The 18,893-nt window shown below is 37.5% G+C and overlaps 1 protein-coding gene and 1 pseudogene across 1 annotated transcript; both read left to right on the top strand.

The window, feature by feature from the left end:
• Positions 1 to 2,538: 2,538 nt before the first annotated feature.
• LOC134675770 (uncharacterized) lies at positions 2,539 to 8,345 on the top strand (annotated as a pseudogene).
• A 5,053-nt stretch (positions 8,346 to 13,398) lies between these two features.
• On the top strand, positions 13,399 to 15,110 carry LOC134675769 (antifreeze protein Maxi). Its single transcript, XM_063534077.1, has 3 exons — positions 13,399 to 13,415; positions 13,649 to 14,047; positions 15,080 to 15,110. Exons 1-3 carry the CDS (start codon positions 13,399 to 13,401, stop codon positions 15,108 to 15,110), a joined length of 447 nt encoding a protein of 148 aa, XP_063390147.1.
• Positions 15,111 to 18,893: the final 3,783 nt, after the last annotated feature.

Raw genomic sequence — 18,893 nt, 5'->3', positions numbered from 1 at the left:
ATCGTTGCATCTCAATACATACTAGAGAATATTATGTATGTTCGGAAAAACATCCACGAATTCAAGGTTAACAGTGATATCCATAACTATAACACTAGAAACAAACATAAACTTGCTGTGCCCGCCCACCGCCTCCGTAAGGTTAGTACGTCTTTCGTCGGGAACTGTACACGTTTTTATAACAAAGTCCCCACTGATGTAGTGAATTTACCACTTCACAAATTTAAGTCGCACATTAAGCGCTCCTTGTTAAGTAAGGCGTACTACACTGTAAATGATTTTATAAACGATAGAGATGCTTTTAAGCCGGTAGCTTGATTTCATTAGTATAATAAGAGTTAAATAAATATTGTTTTGTTTTTTTTACATTGTGAATTAAATATGCTAGTGTCCAGTAGAATTGACACATGAGACAATGATGTTCTCGCTTGATTATATTGTTTAATGTAATTTTAGTTTTGGACACTTGGAGACCTTATACATCTCTAAGTACATATTTATTTATTTGATTTTTATTTTTGATTGTACATACCAATATTTTTAATGTTTCTGACACTTAGAGACCTTTACATCTCTAAGTCAACTTAGGCTAGTAATTATGTGAAGCTATACTGTCTTTTTATGTAACATATGAGCACAAAATGCAGTGTTTTACAGCTACATGTTATTACTATTTTAATATTAATATAGGCCGGTAGCTTGAACATGTCATGCTCGCTTAAAAGTCTTTGCTTAAGGTGGCGTCGTTGATCGGGTCGCCACTTTCCCGAATGAAGGTTGAGGGAGGCAATGGCTCAGATACGCGTCATACTCGTGAACGGGTGCTGTTTGTGGAGACTGGTCTGTTTAAGCTAACACGAGCTTTTATACTTAGTAACTTAATTTTTATTAATAAATTACAGTGAGACGCCTCATTCTGTTCTCGTATGTTTCTTTTCTCTTATTGAATGTATTAATTATACAGGATATTGACTCTTGGAGACCCTATACATCTCTAAGGATAACTTGATAAACTATATAATCTTATAGTTCTGACACCTAGAGACATTTACACCTCTAAATATTATAGATTTTTTTGTGTGTGTTTTTTTATCTGTATTTTGTATGTAATTCGATATTAAGAGACCATATACATCTCTTAGTAATTGTAATACGTTAGATTGAATTGTTAGTTTTATTTTATAAAATTGTTGATGTTATTATTTTTGCTTTTATGTAAATTCAATGTTGACGTGTAAAAGTGCCCTTGTGGCCTATTTGCTGAATAAATGTTGGTATTTGATATTTGATATTTGGTACTCTTTACCAAAGGCACCGAGCATTTCCTCGTGGCAATCTTAGTAAGATAATCCACGTTTGAAATTATAATAGAAAATCACTCTGTACTCACGATTACCCTTTTTACAATTGTTTCGATTTATTTACCGAATATCACTGCTGGCAGGCTCAACAAACACATCATGTAAGAACTTGTAATTAGTAGCAGATAACCATACGCTCAGTCATACATGTCAAAGCTTGTTAGATTCCTTCCATTGCAAGAGTTATGGAACAGCCTACGTACCATAGAACTGCATGTTCTAATTAAAAAATAAATAATATTGTATATAAGTTATTTTATAACCACACAGATTTGGTAATTCCTTATAACAAAAAATACATTTGACCTTTTTGTATATTTCCAGGCAAGAATTTGCCCCCAGGTACTTGATTTAAAAATAAATTTCACTTGTTTACGTCTAAAACAAAAAGAATAGATAGTATAGAGGGGTCCTGTCATAGTAAATGTTGTAGTCACTGTAAATTGACTGCCATCTATCGACACACGACTATAACTCAAAATAAACACGAATAAAATTATCAAAAAAATGAATATATATGGATAAATGATTTTATTATTTTTATATCATTTTGACCCATGTTCTACTGTGACTGATATCTATGTGTTAAAATTGTTAAGGGACCTTACCCGAGTAAGAAAAAGTTCCCCGCGATTTGCGAACTTCGGTTTTTGGGTATGCCCTCAGATCACAAGCTTCCAACTTGAAATTTAGGCGTACCACCTTTATAACATTCTTGTGGATAAAATGGAACACGTTTATGTTATGTTCCGAATTTAACTACGTTTTGTTTTATTATTTGCTAAATAATTAGGAAATTATAAATAACTAGTATAACACAGAAATATTTAAAAATAAAAATGTGATAAGTCTACTGGTCCCATTTTATTTTCTATAAGATAATAAGCTATTTATTTCTTAACTTTCAGTGGAATATATTGCATAAAGAAGTAAGGTTTTTTTGGTTTACTTAGGTATATTATTTTTAAGATTCCGTACCTCAAAAGGAAAAAACGGAACACTCATAGGATCACTCCTGGGGGGGCTATTCATAAATTACGTCATTTCCAATTAGAGGGGGGGGGGTCTGGACATCGGATGATGGTAGCATGACGTAGGGAGGAAACGGGGTCATTCGAAGCATGATTTTTCGATGATTTTAGGGGGGGGGGGGAGGGTCAAAAATCGTCAAAAATCGATGACGTAATTTAGGAGTCAACCTGTTGTTACGTACTCATTTAAGTCCTCTCTTTTTTAGTATTATGTACTTTTCTTCAGTAGTGCAGAATAAAGAATTTTATTATTATAATTATAACTCGTGCGTCTGTCAGTCCGTCTGTCATAGCCTATTTTCTCCGAAACTACTTAACTTGTAACCAATTAAGTTGAAATTTGGCAGGTATACATCTATGACCCAAAGACGGACATGTAACGTAAATAAATGAATTTCAGAAGCATAGGCGACACTTTTGAGGCGTAAATTAGACAATTTGAAAACAAATTCTAACTCTAGTCTTACGGGTGAAACACTCAATTTAATTAAATTTGAAAGGGTAACTAAAGTTAATATATTTATTGGACAGATCGGTGTTTGTTTTTTACATTTTTCGTATCTTACGTTATTAGGACTTATTTGCTATCGTAAAAAAAATACCACAACAATAAAATATAAAATGATAAATCGGAAAAGCTAAGACATTAATTTTATTTTTATTCTTCAGGGTGGTGGTGGGGGTAGCTCCGGTGGTGGTGGGGGTAGCTCCGGTGGTGGTGGGAGTAGCTCCGCTGGTGGTAACTCGGTAATTTTTTTTAAATCATATATTAACATAAAGTATTATTTTAATACAGCAATTATATAAATAAGTTACCCGGACAACTTTACAATATATACTTTACAGAAACACATTTTAAGAAACTTAAAATATAATTGAGTCAAATATATAAATATTTAAAACAAGTTTTTAAAAATACTAGAGAAAAGTTTCATCACTCACATTTATTTGTAATCGTACTTTGCCGAAAAAAACGTACGTTTTTAAAAAATTCTGCTGTTTGAACACACATCACCTTAATATTGATTTTGATTTCATAAAAACACAGTACTTACGTGCACAACACAATAACATATTGATCAGCATATCACACATTAATTAGTGCGTCATTTCATTTAAGTACGCTTGTTGTTTGACAAGTAGTCAAGTGTTTGTGTGTGTTGACGATGAATGAATTATATAACGGATACATACTTATATATCAACTCAAAAAATTACAATTGATTAATAAACAAATAATATACAGGTATTTTACAAAAATGTATATGTATTTCACCAATAATTGGACGTCGACGCCTTGATTTATCAACATAAATTAAGTTAAAGTTATATTTTAAGAAATTTTGCCCATCGTCGTCATATCAGCAAATCGTTCATAAACATCTTTAATCAGGGCTTCATTTAACTACGTTTGGTTTTATTATTTACTAAATAATTAGGAAATTAAAAATAACTAGTATAACACAAGAAATATTTCTTCTGTTCCTTTTTTAAGTCTACTGGTTCCATTTTATTTTATTTCTACAAGACTATGTAGAGCTATAACTAAGCTATTATAATATATTATTTCTTAATTTTCAGTGGAGTTCTAAATGGCATAAAGAAGTAAGATTTTTTTTTTAGTTTACTTAAGTATACCATTTTTAGGATTCCTTACCTCAAAAGGAAAAGCGGAACCCTTATAGGATCACTCGTGCGTCTGGCTGTCCGTCTGACATAGCCTATCATATGAAAGCTCATTGTGAGAATCTGAAATATTTGATATTCTTAAGATAAGATTTGATATTCTTCATTTAGTTTCTATTGTCTGGGAGAGGACACTGACTTCTGTAACACAGGTCTTTACCTAGCTCAGAAGTCAGGGACTTCAACACCTACTTGTTTATGTCAATAAAAATATTTTATTCTATTTATTTTATTTTGTTAAGTATAGTTTTTTTAGTTCAGAAATAATTTAACGAAATTTGAATTGTCATTTTTTTATCATTTTCAGTGGCATGAAGAGCGTCATAGCCAAGTACATACAATTATTTTATTATTCACACGTATATTTTTAAACTTGGCTTATAAAAGAGGGGGAATTCGATAGCTACAGAGAGGAAAATTAATAACCAAGCAGTTGACTTGTTACTATGGGATTTTTATTACGAACGACGTATAAAACATAAAATAGTCAAATATACTTCAGAATGTAAACATGGAATCGTAAAAAAAGAACTTAAAACTAGGTATAGATTACATAATATTTACAAATACACCCTTAACATGACTTATAATACATACATTATATATTTATTTGATTTTCAGTGGAGTACTGAGTCACATAATCAAGTACGGAGATTTTTTATTTTTCCTATAAGATTTTAAAGAATCATCTGCCGAAACATTATTGCATTAGTGATTACCTACAACTAATGGAACAAATATAATTGTTTTTATTTTTATTTGTGTTTTTAAGTACTTGCACTACTATATATAAATTATTCTTAAGAATATTTTAATTTTCAGTGGAGTGCGGAACAGTCCAAAACACATGTACGTACGAGTACAATGTTATTTTTTAATCACAAGGAAATAGCATTTTACTGCAAGTTAATAAACAATACATAAACCGCATTTTTATGATAATTATGATTTAAGATTCAATCAACTTAACTGTTGTCAAAAGTGTAATTTTTTTTCTTGTTCTTAGGATGACAACGAATCAGAGGAACGAAATAATTACATATTTGATTTACAAGGGGGCAAAATTGTTGTTTAACCTCTCGTTCTAATATTGATACCCAAACAAGCGAAAGATTCCAAAATACCACGAGTGTAGCGAGGATTGGGTTAAACAAATTTTGTCATCGAGTGAAACATAATATCATTTTTCACCATACAACGCATGAGGAATATACTAACTGAAATACCAAAAAAAATTTATCCAAATCAAATCCAAATGACGTATTAAAAAATTGTCATTAAATGTTTTCATTTTAAAAGTGAATTCTACCAGCTAACATAAGGAAACGACTCAAAATTTGCATCTTATTACTTTGCCTCACATGTGGATAAAATGCAATTTTCTCACTAGTTTTGGGGTCCTGTGTAAAATTTATTAATGGATGAGTAAATGTGTTTCTTATTTTAGGATAGTTCTGAATATGGTGGCGGCGGCGGCGGCGGCGGCGGAAATGGCGGTGGCGGTGGTGGCGGCAATAGCGGCGGCGGCAATAGTGGCGGAGGCGGCGGAGGCAGCAGTTGGGGCAATGGTGGCAACAGTTGGGGCAATGGTGGCAACAGTTGGGGCAATGGCGGCGGCGGCAATGGTGGCGGTGGCAATGGTGGCGGCGGCAATGGCGGCGGCGGCAATGGTGGCGGTGGCAATGGTGGCGGCGGCAATGGTGGCGGCGGCAATGGCGGCGGCGGCAATGGCGGCGGTGGCGGCAATGGCGGCGGCGGCAGTGGTGGCGGTGGCGGTTGGGGCAGCGGTGGCGGTAATGGCGGCGGCAGCAATGGCGGCAGCGGCAATGGCGGCGGCGGCGGCAATGGCGGCGGCGGCGGCAATGGCGGCGGCGGCAGTGGTGGCGGCGGCGGTTGGGGCAGTGGTGGCAGCAATGGCGGCCGCGGCAATGGCGGCGGCGGCAATGGCGGCGGCGGCAATGGCGGCGGTGGCAATGGCGGCGGCGGCAGTGGTGGCGGCGGCGGTTGGGGCGGCAGTGGCGGCAATGGCGGCGGCGGCAATGGCGGCGGCGGCAATGGCGGCGGCGGCAGTGGTGGCGGCGGTGACCAAGTATGTATACGTAAATTAAACCTCTATTTCTATTTGTATCACCAGTTTGACACCGGATTTTTTGCTTAAATCGAAATCACACCACCTATAAGAATATATTATTTTGTTCAGAGTGAAAAGGTAGTTACTACAGAAAATTGGTTATAACTGTGACAATAATTAAAATATGTAATTAATAATCCATTAGATTAGCCTAAGAATTCCAGCCGCCACCATACGGCTGCTAGATTCGTAAGGCTATTTAGTTTCGATTGGACTTTTTTATGGCCGATTGTCTCCTAGCTATGTCATCAAGTAATTGCACTACGTCTAGCCGGTACAAGTAAAGGATCACGTTAGACCGGGCCGTATCCGGGCCGTAGCTTCCGGAGCTTCATTTTCTATGAAATATATATATATAATATCCATCCTTAAAGGATCGGCCACACCGCTGCTTAACGGCGACGTTACGGAATCGCAGTGACGTGTCGTAAGCGTACGTATACAGGGTAGAAAGATAAGTCGGGCCCTGGAGGGAAACTACCTTAAATCTTTAAGCTGGCTCATTTTACTTAAAGGAGACATTCCTTTATTTTTAAAAAGAAGCACTGACATTTTGCATAAAATTGCATTAAACGCAATGTCCTCTTTAGTCATAGTCATTTATTAATAATTATTTTAAATACAATTACATTTAAGTTTCATGTTTTTGTTTAACTTTCAGGACTACAGCTGGGTAACGATAATGTTTTACAAATAATATTAAAATGATACTCAAATTAAATAAATATTATCCATATATAATCAAATATAATCCATAGTAAGCAAAAACTTTTTTTTTCAGAGCGAAGGTAACGAGGTAAAAAACAGTTTCTGAAATAAGAATGATACATAATGATATATTTAGGCTAGTCTATATAGCGATCTGCCCCAACAAGCATTACAACCATAACTGCCATTAACTATATAGCCATTTTTTATTATTTTTAAGTGATACTATGGTAAATGTAAACAATTAAACATGTTCGTTTTATGCAATAGCTGTTAAACGCAGATCCCAATCATGTTTAATAATATGTGGTGAAATTGGATTGTCGACAAAAAACAATGTTCCTCAATGAAGCTTCAAAAAGGCCTCTATTCACGTGTTAGCTTCGGTGAAGGCACGCTATATGGCCCAAGACTACAATGCAAAACCGTATTTGTGGCCCTCATTTAAAAAAGGTTGAATATGGCTGGTCGAAAAACATTACCTATCATTACATAGCCTTAAAAGAACAGTCCATATGGAGCAATATCTGAGGAGTATAATCGCCTGAGGAGTATAATCGGCCCCTGTGCTTAGCATTTGTGGACTATGAAAAAGCCTTTGACTCCATTGAAATATGGGCTGTTCTGGATTTCCTGCAGCGATGCAAGTCGACTGGCGATATATCCAAGTGTTGAGATGTCTGTACAACGCAGCTACCATGGCCGTCCAAGTCTGAAACCAGCAGACTAAGCCTATTCCCATGCACCGTGGTGTGAGACAAGGGGATGTGATTTTCCCCAAATTGTTCACAAATGCATTGGAGGATATGTTGGAAACGCTCGACTAGAAGGAACATGGTATTAACGTTAATGGCGAGTACATCTCACACTTGCGATTTGCGGACGATATCGTCATCATGGCTGAGACGTTGCAGGATTTAGAGCATATGGTGACCGGTCTAGCTGATTTTTCTCAACGCATAGGTCTCCGGATGAATTTGGACAAAACAAAAGTTATGTTCAACGAACGTGTTGCGGAACCTATTGCAGTAGGTACAAGGGGCTGTTCTCGAGGTTGTTCAGGAATACGTCTACCTCGGGCAAATTCTGCAGCTAGGAAGGAATAACTTCGAGAAAGATTCGAATAGAAGGATACAGCTGGGCTGGGCAGCATATGGGAAGCTTCGTCGAGTCTTCACGTCATCAATCCCACAGAGTCTGAAGACAAAAGTCTTCAATCAGTGCGTCCTACCCGTGATGACATACGGAGCCAAAACGTGGACACTCACGGTAGGACTAGTCCATAAATTTAAAGTCGCTCAGCGAGCTATGGAAAGGGCTATCCTCGGAGTCTCTCTGAGGGATCGTATTCGAAATGAAGTCATCCGTCAGAGAACTAAACTCGTCGACATAGCCCACCGGATTAGCAAGCTGAAGTGGCAGTGGGCCGGTCATATTAGCCGTAGAACCGATAACCGTTGGGGTAGACGAGTTCTCGAGTGGAGACCGCGCATCGGCAAGGATGGAACGATGACCTTCGCAAGGCGGCTGGCAAGAACTGGATCAGAGTTGCCGCAAATCGTGCTCAATGGCGTGCAACAGGAGAGGCCTATGTCCAACAGAGGACGAGAGTAGGCTGATGATGATGATGATGATGGGGAGCAAAAGAAACGTTCGTCCGTGAGATACCTTCCCATCAGCAAAACGATCGTCGAGGTCGTATCAAAACCAAATGGCGTCACACAAGATATTATTATAATATTCTATCTTAACATAAAATATCGCTCCCTATACAGTTTGTATGAGGTACCTATCACAGACTATTAAGATACATATTACAGTAAGCTATTAAGATGCCTTGCCTAGCGATGCGAAGATACCATCTTAAAACGCGAACATGATACAAACGATAAGGATACAATACAATAGTTAGTACTACACTATCTTAAGATATCGAGCGAATGTATTATCGTAACTTAACAGTGTGCAAAACCTTAAGATACTCATTTCTTATACACATATTTAATTTTCAGTGGAGTAGCGATGTAAATTGGGTATGTTTTTTTTAATAACAATCTACATGATTACAGAAGTAATGCATAATTGTTTTCCATCGTATTTTCTCGGAAACGTTCATATTTGTCATGATTACTTTTTGTACCGAGACTGACTGAAATAGCAAGATACGTTCATACGTTTCCATAAAAATACGATGGAAAACAATTGTGCACTAAGAGCTAACTCTCTGAATTACGAAGTTTGGTGAATGCATCTGAGACCTTCATTTTACCGTACTTACAACGGCTTATAGCTGAGCATAAGCTGTCGTAACAGTAAAATGCCTGTGTTTACACTTCTACAAGCCCAAGGAGGCAAAAAATAGATCAAAACCATCACAAATTAATAAGTTAGAATTGACCTCCTGGGGCCTCACTAAAGGTTCCGTCACACAGGCGCGTTTTCCGGCCGGGGCGTGAACGCGGCGTGAGCGTTTTATATGTAAAAGCGGCACGCCCCGCTCACGCGCCGCCCGCAAAACGCGTTTGTGTGACGGAACCTTAATAGTATTTGCACAGTCTATACAGTCGTTCGACGAAGGACCGAGGAGGGCTTCGCGCGCACCCGAGCTGTATACACCGCTGCATTGTTGGTTTCCGTGTATTTTATTATGCAATAGGCCCTGTGTCATAATAATTTGAGTTCTAAAATCCAAAAACCTTAGAATTTCTGTAAGAATACAATTTAATTTATTGCTTGTTAGATAAATCTTTATCCACAGTGAGGTGCAATTGGTTAATTGAAATTAAAAAAAATGGAACCGGCATAATTCTAAAAATCGATAATACCTATATTATCTACTTACTTAACCAGATGCACTTCATACTTTGGCAACAGTCCCGCGACACCTCAGCTCGTTATGAAGCATAAGGACCCTTCTCTAATGGAAAGCAACATTTGCAATTGTCCAAACCCTGCTTTTGTGTGAAACCCTGATGTTGCTCCAATGCACCTTAAATAGATTTGCCGACCGGTCTGGTCTAGTGGATACCTGCCTGGCTCTGCCTATGTTGCCGGGTTCAAATCCTGGTAATGGCATTTGTTTGTGTGATAAGCACGAGAAGCGCTTTTTTCAGAGTCAAGGTTGTTTTTTTATTTTCTATGTATTTAATATTTATACAGTATGTGTCTGACCATGGGGCTTTAATTCCAGGGCTTGATTTTACTCGCTAATCTGAGTTAATTTTACTATGGGACCAACCCTCATATCGGGGAATTTTTTTTTACTTTTCCTTAGAAAACGTTGACATCTGATCTGCCAAAATGAATAATAAAGTAAAAAAAAATTCGGTATTTCGGGGTTGGTGCCATAATAAAAGTAGCTCAGTTTAGCGAGTAGAATCGAGCCCTGGATTTAAAGCCCGATGGTCAGTAACACCCTGTATATTAAATAATTATGTCGTTGTCTTCTGAGTACCCACAACACAACACAAGCCTTCTTGAGCTTACCAATGGGGCTTAGTCAATTTGTATAAAAAAATGTCCTATGAAATAAATGCATTTGTATTTGTATAATATTTATTTATTAGACGACAAAAGGAATACCTGTATTTTTGGCAATAGCATGGCTAAAATTATCATATTTCCATTTTTTAATTACCTACATGTCATTTCAAATAACAAATAAATTTTTCAAATAACTTTCTAAAGTTCCATGAGTTTATTCACTCAATTTGAAAATATTTTTTAGAGCACGAACAATGAACAGGTACGGACAATTTTTTAACCTGTGATAAATAAAATGTTGTTTTTAGGGTTCCGTAGCCAAATGGCAAAAAACGGAACCCTTATGGATTCGTCATGTCTGTGTCTTTGTCTGTCTATCCGTCCGTATGTCACAGCCACTTTTATCCGAAACTATAAGAACTATACTGTTCAAACTTGGTAAGTAGATGTAATTCTGTGAATCGCATTAAGATTTTCACACAAAAATAGAAAAACAAAACAATAAATTTTGGGGGTTCCCCATACTTAGAACTGAAACTCAATTTTTTTTTCATCAAACCCATACGTGTGGGGTGTCTATGGATAGGATAGGTCTTCAAAAATGTTATTGAGGTTTTTAAAATCATTTTTTTTCTAAACTGAATAGTTTGCGCGAGAGACACTTCCAAAGTTGTAAAATGTGTGCCCCCCCCCCCCCCTGTAACTTCTAAAATAAGAGAATGATAAAACTATAAAAAAATATATGATGTACATTACCATGCAAACTTCCACCGAAAATTGGTTTGAACGAGATCTAGTAAGTAGTTTTTTTTTTTAATTATTATGTTACTTGCTGCTACGGAACCCTTCATGGGCGAGTCCTACTCGCACTTGGCCTCTTTTTTTAATGCACGATTTTCTAATGCACCGCATAAGGTGCTCTAGGACAATTGTATACCTAAAAACATTTTTTTTTATACAGACCAGTATGGAGATATATGGTGTACAGGTACGGCAAAATGGTTTTTGACTAACTAGCGACATACTGACAGACAACGAACTAGTGGAATCAAAGAGGAATAATAGAAGTATGACTCTGTAGTCACTCAACAATGCCCCCATGTGTATGTGCCACGCACTGGCGGATTTGCCTTAAGGCCAGAGTAGGGCCCGGGCCTAGGGCGGCAGGACAGGATGGGTGCTGAGAAAGCCCCTTTCTAGCCGCCCCAGCTAGTATGCTAGTACAGGGCCTAGGGACTAGGGCGGCCAACACTGCAAATCTGCCACTGATGCCGCGAGCGACACAAAAGTACTGCACTCAGCTTCATAACGTCAAATATTGTAATGCCGCATAAGATCTTTGACATAACATAGAATTTTATTGAAGACACTGAATACTTTTATACGGCCCCGACACTATCATGGATACTGACATTACTTTGACGGAATGACGTTTTTAGTGATAGTGTAGGGAGTGTCATGAAGGAATGACGGCAAGAAATGAAGTTTATTTTAATAATTTCCGTCAGTATTGGAGTTATGTCAAAGTAATGATACTAGAAATGACATTACTACTGACAGTGAATTGATTAATATGATGGAATCAGAAATGACAGAAAGAATGATGGACGATAATGAAGTTATTAATGTTAGGTTAATAATGACATTATACTGATAGTGAGTGGAGCGCATCACTCTAAAGAAGGTTTTATACTAACAAGAGTCATTACTGCCTTAGGGCCAGTTGCACTAACCACATTTGACAGGCTGATCAACATCACTCAACAGAGAACTATGAAAAGTCCCATACAATGGAATTTTGCGAACGCTTTAACGGTGACAGGCGGTTTGGTGCGATCCACCCTTAGTGACCAAAGTTATTATGTCTTGGGTAAGGTAGACGTACTAGTGCTCGACATGCTAATGCCCAATAGATGACACTCTGCTGTCACATCTATTGACAATGACTTAAGTTTCAAGATGACATGTACTGGGACCGCGTCGAACACCAGTGCCTATGTTTACCTTATTATTCAAAGATACGGACGATATATTTATGAAGAGTTAAATTTCAATGGCTTAATCTGATCTGAGATATCATATGTGACGCACCTGAATGAGCCCAGTTTCTCAAAATATTATTGTATCATATATTCTTTTTTTATTTCATGTCCAGACTAATGTGAACGCTGATGGAGAGGTACTTAAAAAATTCTTTTAAACTCTTATAATCGTTATTACCTTAGATTCAGTCCTAAAATTTTGTCTGTGACTTGCGATTGTTTTGTCTGAATAATTTGGATAACATCAATATGGATCTATTGTTGGAAAAATCGTCTAAGGACAAAAGTCTCGTATTTTCATACATACGTATTTTTATTTTCAGATTAGTCAAAACATCATTGAAGGGGTATTATTAAGCATTGATTTTTGGCTAAATTATTTTCTACAATGATAATTTTACTGCATTCTTAACTCTAATGAACTATAACTACGAGTATTATATATTTTGAATTGTGTAACGAACGAAATTGTGTCGATCGATAACTCAACAGCTTTTATTTATTTGTGTAACTGGCCATTTTTAGTCAGAATGAAATTGCAGTGGATGCGCTACGCGTCCACTTTGCAGCACTGTCACATTGTCAATATCACTTTTGCGTTTATATTTTGCACACTTGTCCATTGAATAATTGTTTTATTTTTATTATTAATTTTGATGTTTCTTCTTGGCTGGCGCGGCGCGCCGCCAGTGCAGCGCAAGGCCGCACTAGCAGAGTCCCCATGTGAGGTGGGACGTTGAATGAAACCACTTGCTTAGAGTATCGATCTATAATGTCTTGAATAACATAATGTAAAAGTTTATATAGGGCTAAACTAAGGGAGTGAGTGTACGCGTAGCGCACCCACTACAAAATGATTAAAACAGTAGTTTACAGCATTATTTATTAGATTAAGTTTTTAAAATTATATTTAAAATTAATAGTGCATTTTTAATTACATTTTCAGAATTTTAATAATGGCGGTGGAATACAGGTACAGAAAAAATATTATACACCATAATTAATAATAATAATGATTTTGCGCCCGATAGAGATTTAAAAACTTGTATTTAATAAGATTTTTACAATATAATAAAAACACTACGAAAACTTATCAATAAAAACTTGCACATTGTTAGACTGAACTCAGCAACCTGTGATCTCCAATCCAACTCATAGCACCGTATAGCCCTTATTGCTAAAATTAAAATATATTCTTTTTTTAAGGGCGGTGGTGGCGGTAGCGGCGGCGGCGGTGGCGCTGGAGGCGGTAGCGGCGGCGGCGGCAGTGGCGGCGGCGGTGGCGGTAGCGGTGGCGGTAGCGCAGGCGGCGGCGGTAGCGCTGGCGGCGGAGGCCGCGGTAGTGGCGGCGGTAGTGGCGGCGGCGGCGGCGGTAGCGCTGGCGGCGGAGGCCGCGGTAGTGGCGGCGGTAGTGGCGGCGGCGGCGGCGGTAGCGGCGGCGGCGGTGGCGGTAGCGCTGGAGGCGGCGGTGGCGGTAGCGCTGGAGGCGGCGGTGGCGGTAGCGCTGGCGGCGGTGGTGGCGGTAGCGCTGGCGGCGGCGGTGGTGGTAGCGCTGGCGGCGGCGGTGGCGGTAGCGCTGGCGGCGGCGGTGGCTCCAACAAATGGGTACGAAAAAGTGGAGTCTTCTAGTGATTTCTTATTAGTTACTACTTTTACTTAAATTCTTAGATTTCTTATAGTGCAGCTTTTACGGACTTTTTGGACTTTTACGATGTTTTACCTTATTTTCAGGGTTCCAGTGGCCAGGTATGACAGTGTTAAAGTTTGTTTGTTTGATTATTCATTATATTTCATCAAATAAATTAAAGCTGTCTCTTTCATACACGATATGAGCATATATATGAGCTTGTTACGAAAAAGTAGGTACCTATACTATTTAAGTACTTAATAAAAAAACATCAACGTTAGGGTTATTTGTACTTAGAGTCAGGAGGACTGTCAATTTTCCCATACATTTTGTATGGAGCATCACAAAACTGACATCAATTTGTATGAAAAACTGTTGAAAGTTTTGATAAATAGTCCTCGTGACTCGTGACCCAATAGTTGTTAGTTTTAAGATAAAAAGTAAAGGTACTTTTTTTATGAAAAACCTACACAAAATCACGTAACCAAAGTAAACTGTGTAAGGTAGAAGTACTAGTGCTCGACGCTGCACTAGTATTCGACATGGGCACTTTATGTCAGGCATTTGCAGTACATATGGCCCTTTAAACTTTTGACATCGCACGAAAAGTGCTATTTTACGCACTAGTATGGGAAAATAGGACTATTATGTACTGTAAAGTATATTTTGTCTATATGAATTACTCATCCCTCTACATAGGGAACATATCAAATATTTTATTTTAAAAAATGGGTATCATCTTGGGTCGTCCCATTAGTTTTTCGTCAAGTTCTTAAATTAGTCCTATTCTGCTTTCGTCACTCATTCTACATTGAAAGCCATCGACGACTGTAACGAATGTAGAATGAGTGCAGAAAGCAGAATAGGACTAATTTAAGAACTTGACGAAAAACGAATGGGACGACCCAAGACGATACCAAAAAATGGCACCTAAGGATTGTCCTTTAGACGTATGAAACGTAATTTAATTCAATTTATTAACGAAAATGTATTTTGTTTATATATTTTAGGGTGCAGGAGGAGGAGGAGAAGCGGACGTAGTCATTAATGGTCCACAGGTAGTTCACTTTTCTACTAAAGTACAGAGTCGTGTCAAATTATATCTCAAACAACAATCCTGCTACCTGCAAGCAATAATCTTCAGATTTATTCATATCCATGCTAATTTTGTGTATGTCCTTAAACTACGTCCAGGACCCGGGTATGTCCTTAAACCACGTCCAAGACCACCGGTGGACGGGCAGCAGCGTCCCTCAAATTCGATGTACTCGACTGCGATCGCCAACCCGCCTGCCAAGCGTGCCGATTATGGCATTCACCCCCCAAAAAATGGGGAGGCCTATGTTCAGCAGTGGACGTCTTATGGCTGAGATGATGATGATGCTAATTTATTCGAGCTTTATTTATTACTAAATTTCGATTTAAATTTCAAGGTTAATAATTTATTTTAAGATTTAGGTTTTAGTTTTTTGTTTAAGTCCTTGTGCTAAGCGTAGTAGTATTTTAGATGGTCTGGGTCGTAAAATACAGACTGCAGGCATGTTCCTTAGCTAACTAAGCCATTTAACACATTCACTGCCCCCGACGCACATGTGCGTCCATTGTCATACAAGTTTCTTCCTAGGCCGCGCCCCCTGGCAGTGAATGCATTAAGATTCAAGCTGCTAGGTTCCTTCTTCAAGCCAACAATAAACCATATTAGTGGCTTAACCTTTCGACGCCGTGTCAAACACAAAGCTGGCACTCGGACGCAACGTCACCGAAGTGTCCAAAACTGAAATTGAACTTTATCCATATGCACGTAGGTCTATGTTGCTCTGTGGTTTGTGACCGATTAATCGGTCTTTGACGTTGGACCTGCGGTGCGGATATATCGCTCATCGGCGTCCAAAATGTTAAAGCATATTTTTTATAAAGCTTTTACATTATATATGTTTTTATGAATTACAGTTTAATGACGTACGTATCATAATTATATTTTTTATGAATTAAAATTTACTCACGTACGTATCAAAAACGTACGATGGCAATCCATGTTGAAACATTTTTTAAGAGGACACATTTATTTTATTTCAACACGTTATTTTTTGTAGTTTCGTCAGAGAATTTCTTTTTCCGATATTCCGAAACGCTATAACCCTGCACAAAACTGTGGCGAGTGGTCCGTGAAGGCAGGAAGGTTTGTATAGGCTCTGGGTCCTTTGCCGAGCTGTGGGATACAACAAGTAACATGCATTTTGTTTTCAGGATGAGATCGGGTCACAAGAAAATGTGTTTAATTATTTTAACAAGAAACTGAGAAAGGTCAGTAATATATATAATTATAAGTATACGTAGGTATACTATAATTAATTTACTAGGTAGAGGAGCCTAATTTTGAATTATATTGTTTTATTTTATACCGATAGTACGGCCAAGGAATTAGATTTCGGTACTATTTTGTTACTTACTAATAATATGATATTTTATTTTCGGTATAGGCCGTGTCTAAAAACAGGGTACGTATTCATTTTTCTTTGTTAAAAAAAATCATAAGCAATATAAAAATCGGTCCATTCCAGGGGCTCCTAATCCTGTCAGTCAGTAAAAGAATATTTTTATTTATTTTTAGCTATCTGGTGTGACAACGTTAAGCTCTTCGGTGAGTAAAATATGAAGAAAAAGATTGTAGTTATTTTATTAAATATAATTTAATCTGACGTAAACTCTAAGAAAAAACGTTGCGCTGTGTACAGTGTGTACATACGTCACCTATTGAAAACCAGACTTACTCCATACAGTGTGTGTCTGACTATGGGGCTTTAAATCCAGGGCTCGATTCTACTCGCTAAACTGAGCTACTTTTACTACGGTCAGACACACCATGTGTATGTGGCTTCAAAATCACCTGTGAAATCTGAGGCACACACTTTATCTGGATTTTTGAAATTTACGGCAAATACACTCGGTATTGCACACAACGATAATATCGCGCTGCAATACTGCTGCAGTGATACTGGTGTGCTGCAGTGATACTACAGTGATACTGTAGTCTTAATCCGGACAGTTTTTAAGTAGGGAAGGTACCATAGGACAGTCGGGAGGCTCGGCCGCCCCCTTGTAAATCAATTAATAGCCGGAAACCTTTATTCCAAGTACCAAATTATTATTAAGGGTAAGGTATGTAAGGGAATAAAAATATACATTGATATTTTTTATGGATATGTATGTTTTTATCATACTATTATTTAAATGTAATTTGCATACAATTTCAGCTGACACCTAAGCAAAAAGAAGATGCTTTACAGGTACCTACATTAAATGTAAAAAAATTATAACTGTATAGTATAACCAATCCATTAAATCGAACACATTTATATTTATGTTAATAGTACAGTTATAGAGAAATATGTAAGCATAGAGCGCTCACTCCATACTACATTAGTTTTCTTACCAACACGTATGTGACATCTAGCGTCAAGTAGAAGTCAGAACCTTAGAAGATACAGGCTTTATTAGATATTTTCTGAATTTCCTCTGCCCAATGAATATATGGTATACATTACATAAAGAATATTGACCAGGTTCGATTCCCGGTTATGTATGAGAGTTAAAAAAAAGTTTGTATGTCATTATTATTAAATCTAAAATCGACACCATGATTCCTAAAAATAGATTTCGCTATCTCTCATAGTTTCTGACTTCTTCATACTGACCCATTTAGATTGATCACCCTGTATATTATTAATAATTATTATACATTTCTGAATGGAAACCTGCTTTAAATTCTCGTGTAATTGTTCAGAAGTTTCCGAGAATTTTCCTGTTTTTTTGAGAATGTTCTACAACTTGTTATTGTAAAAATATAGTCACTGATAAAATATACTTTTTACAGATGGTGAGTACTCGTTTCATATTTTATAAAGGAAACTATGTAAAATTAAAAACCGGTTGCGTGGGCAAAGTCAACAAGTGTTTTACCTATTTTTAGCCTCTCCAGTCTCCAAACGACACAGATATTGCAATTGAACTATTATTACTACGTATAGAACTGGCACCATTGACATAGATATCTAGGGACTGACCTTACGGGCAATAATAATGAGGCATGACAGGGGCCAGTACAGCGGTGTGACACCGCTACAACGCGATTGGTTGATGAGTTCGCATCATGCGCGCTATTGGTCGCAACTAGTTGCGTTAGACTGTGCGATTGGCTGGAATTCGTGAGTAACACCGCTGAACTAGTACCATTTTTAGTGCGCGTAAGGCCAGTGCATAGACATATATTTACGTCAATAACCGGCACAGAGAACTAGTATTTTGCGCCATAAGTTGGTGCCGGCCGACAACAAACTGTGGAAGCGGAGCGTGAATCTCGCGACCTAAACGTATCTTAAGTAACAGTCATGTATTAATATAATATTAAATATTTTTAGCTGGCTTTAATAACGTCCTCGGTAAGAAATATCACACACACAATAATATTATATTTATTTATTTGGATAACATTATTGCTCAGCAGTTTCCAAGCAATTTAACATTAGGTACTCGTATTTTTAATGAAATATCGATAAAAAATAAAATAGTTCAAACTATAATTAGGTACTCACTTTATTTAAGTTTATAGTTCGTGAAAATAATGCAGTAAACGCAACTTTAAACAGTAGGTTAAATGTGTATTACTTTAACACCTAGAGTGAATTAACATTAACACTCTAAAAACACTATTTCTTAACAATTGTATTTCATGTTATGTAGGTACTCTTGTTTTATTTACATTTTTATTTTCTCTTTCAGGAAGTCGTCAAACAAGCGAAATTGAAAGGCCCATTGAGTAATGTA

The sequence above is a fragment of the Cydia fagiglandana genome, chromosome 23 (genome assembly GCF_963556715.1).
Source record: "Cydia fagiglandana chromosome 23, ilCydFagi1.1, whole genome shotgun sequence".
Taxonomy (NCBI): Eukaryota; Metazoa; Arthropoda; class Insecta; order Lepidoptera; family Tortricidae; genus Cydia; species Cydia fagiglandana.
This window is presented reverse-complemented; position numbering and strand designations above follow the sequence as displayed.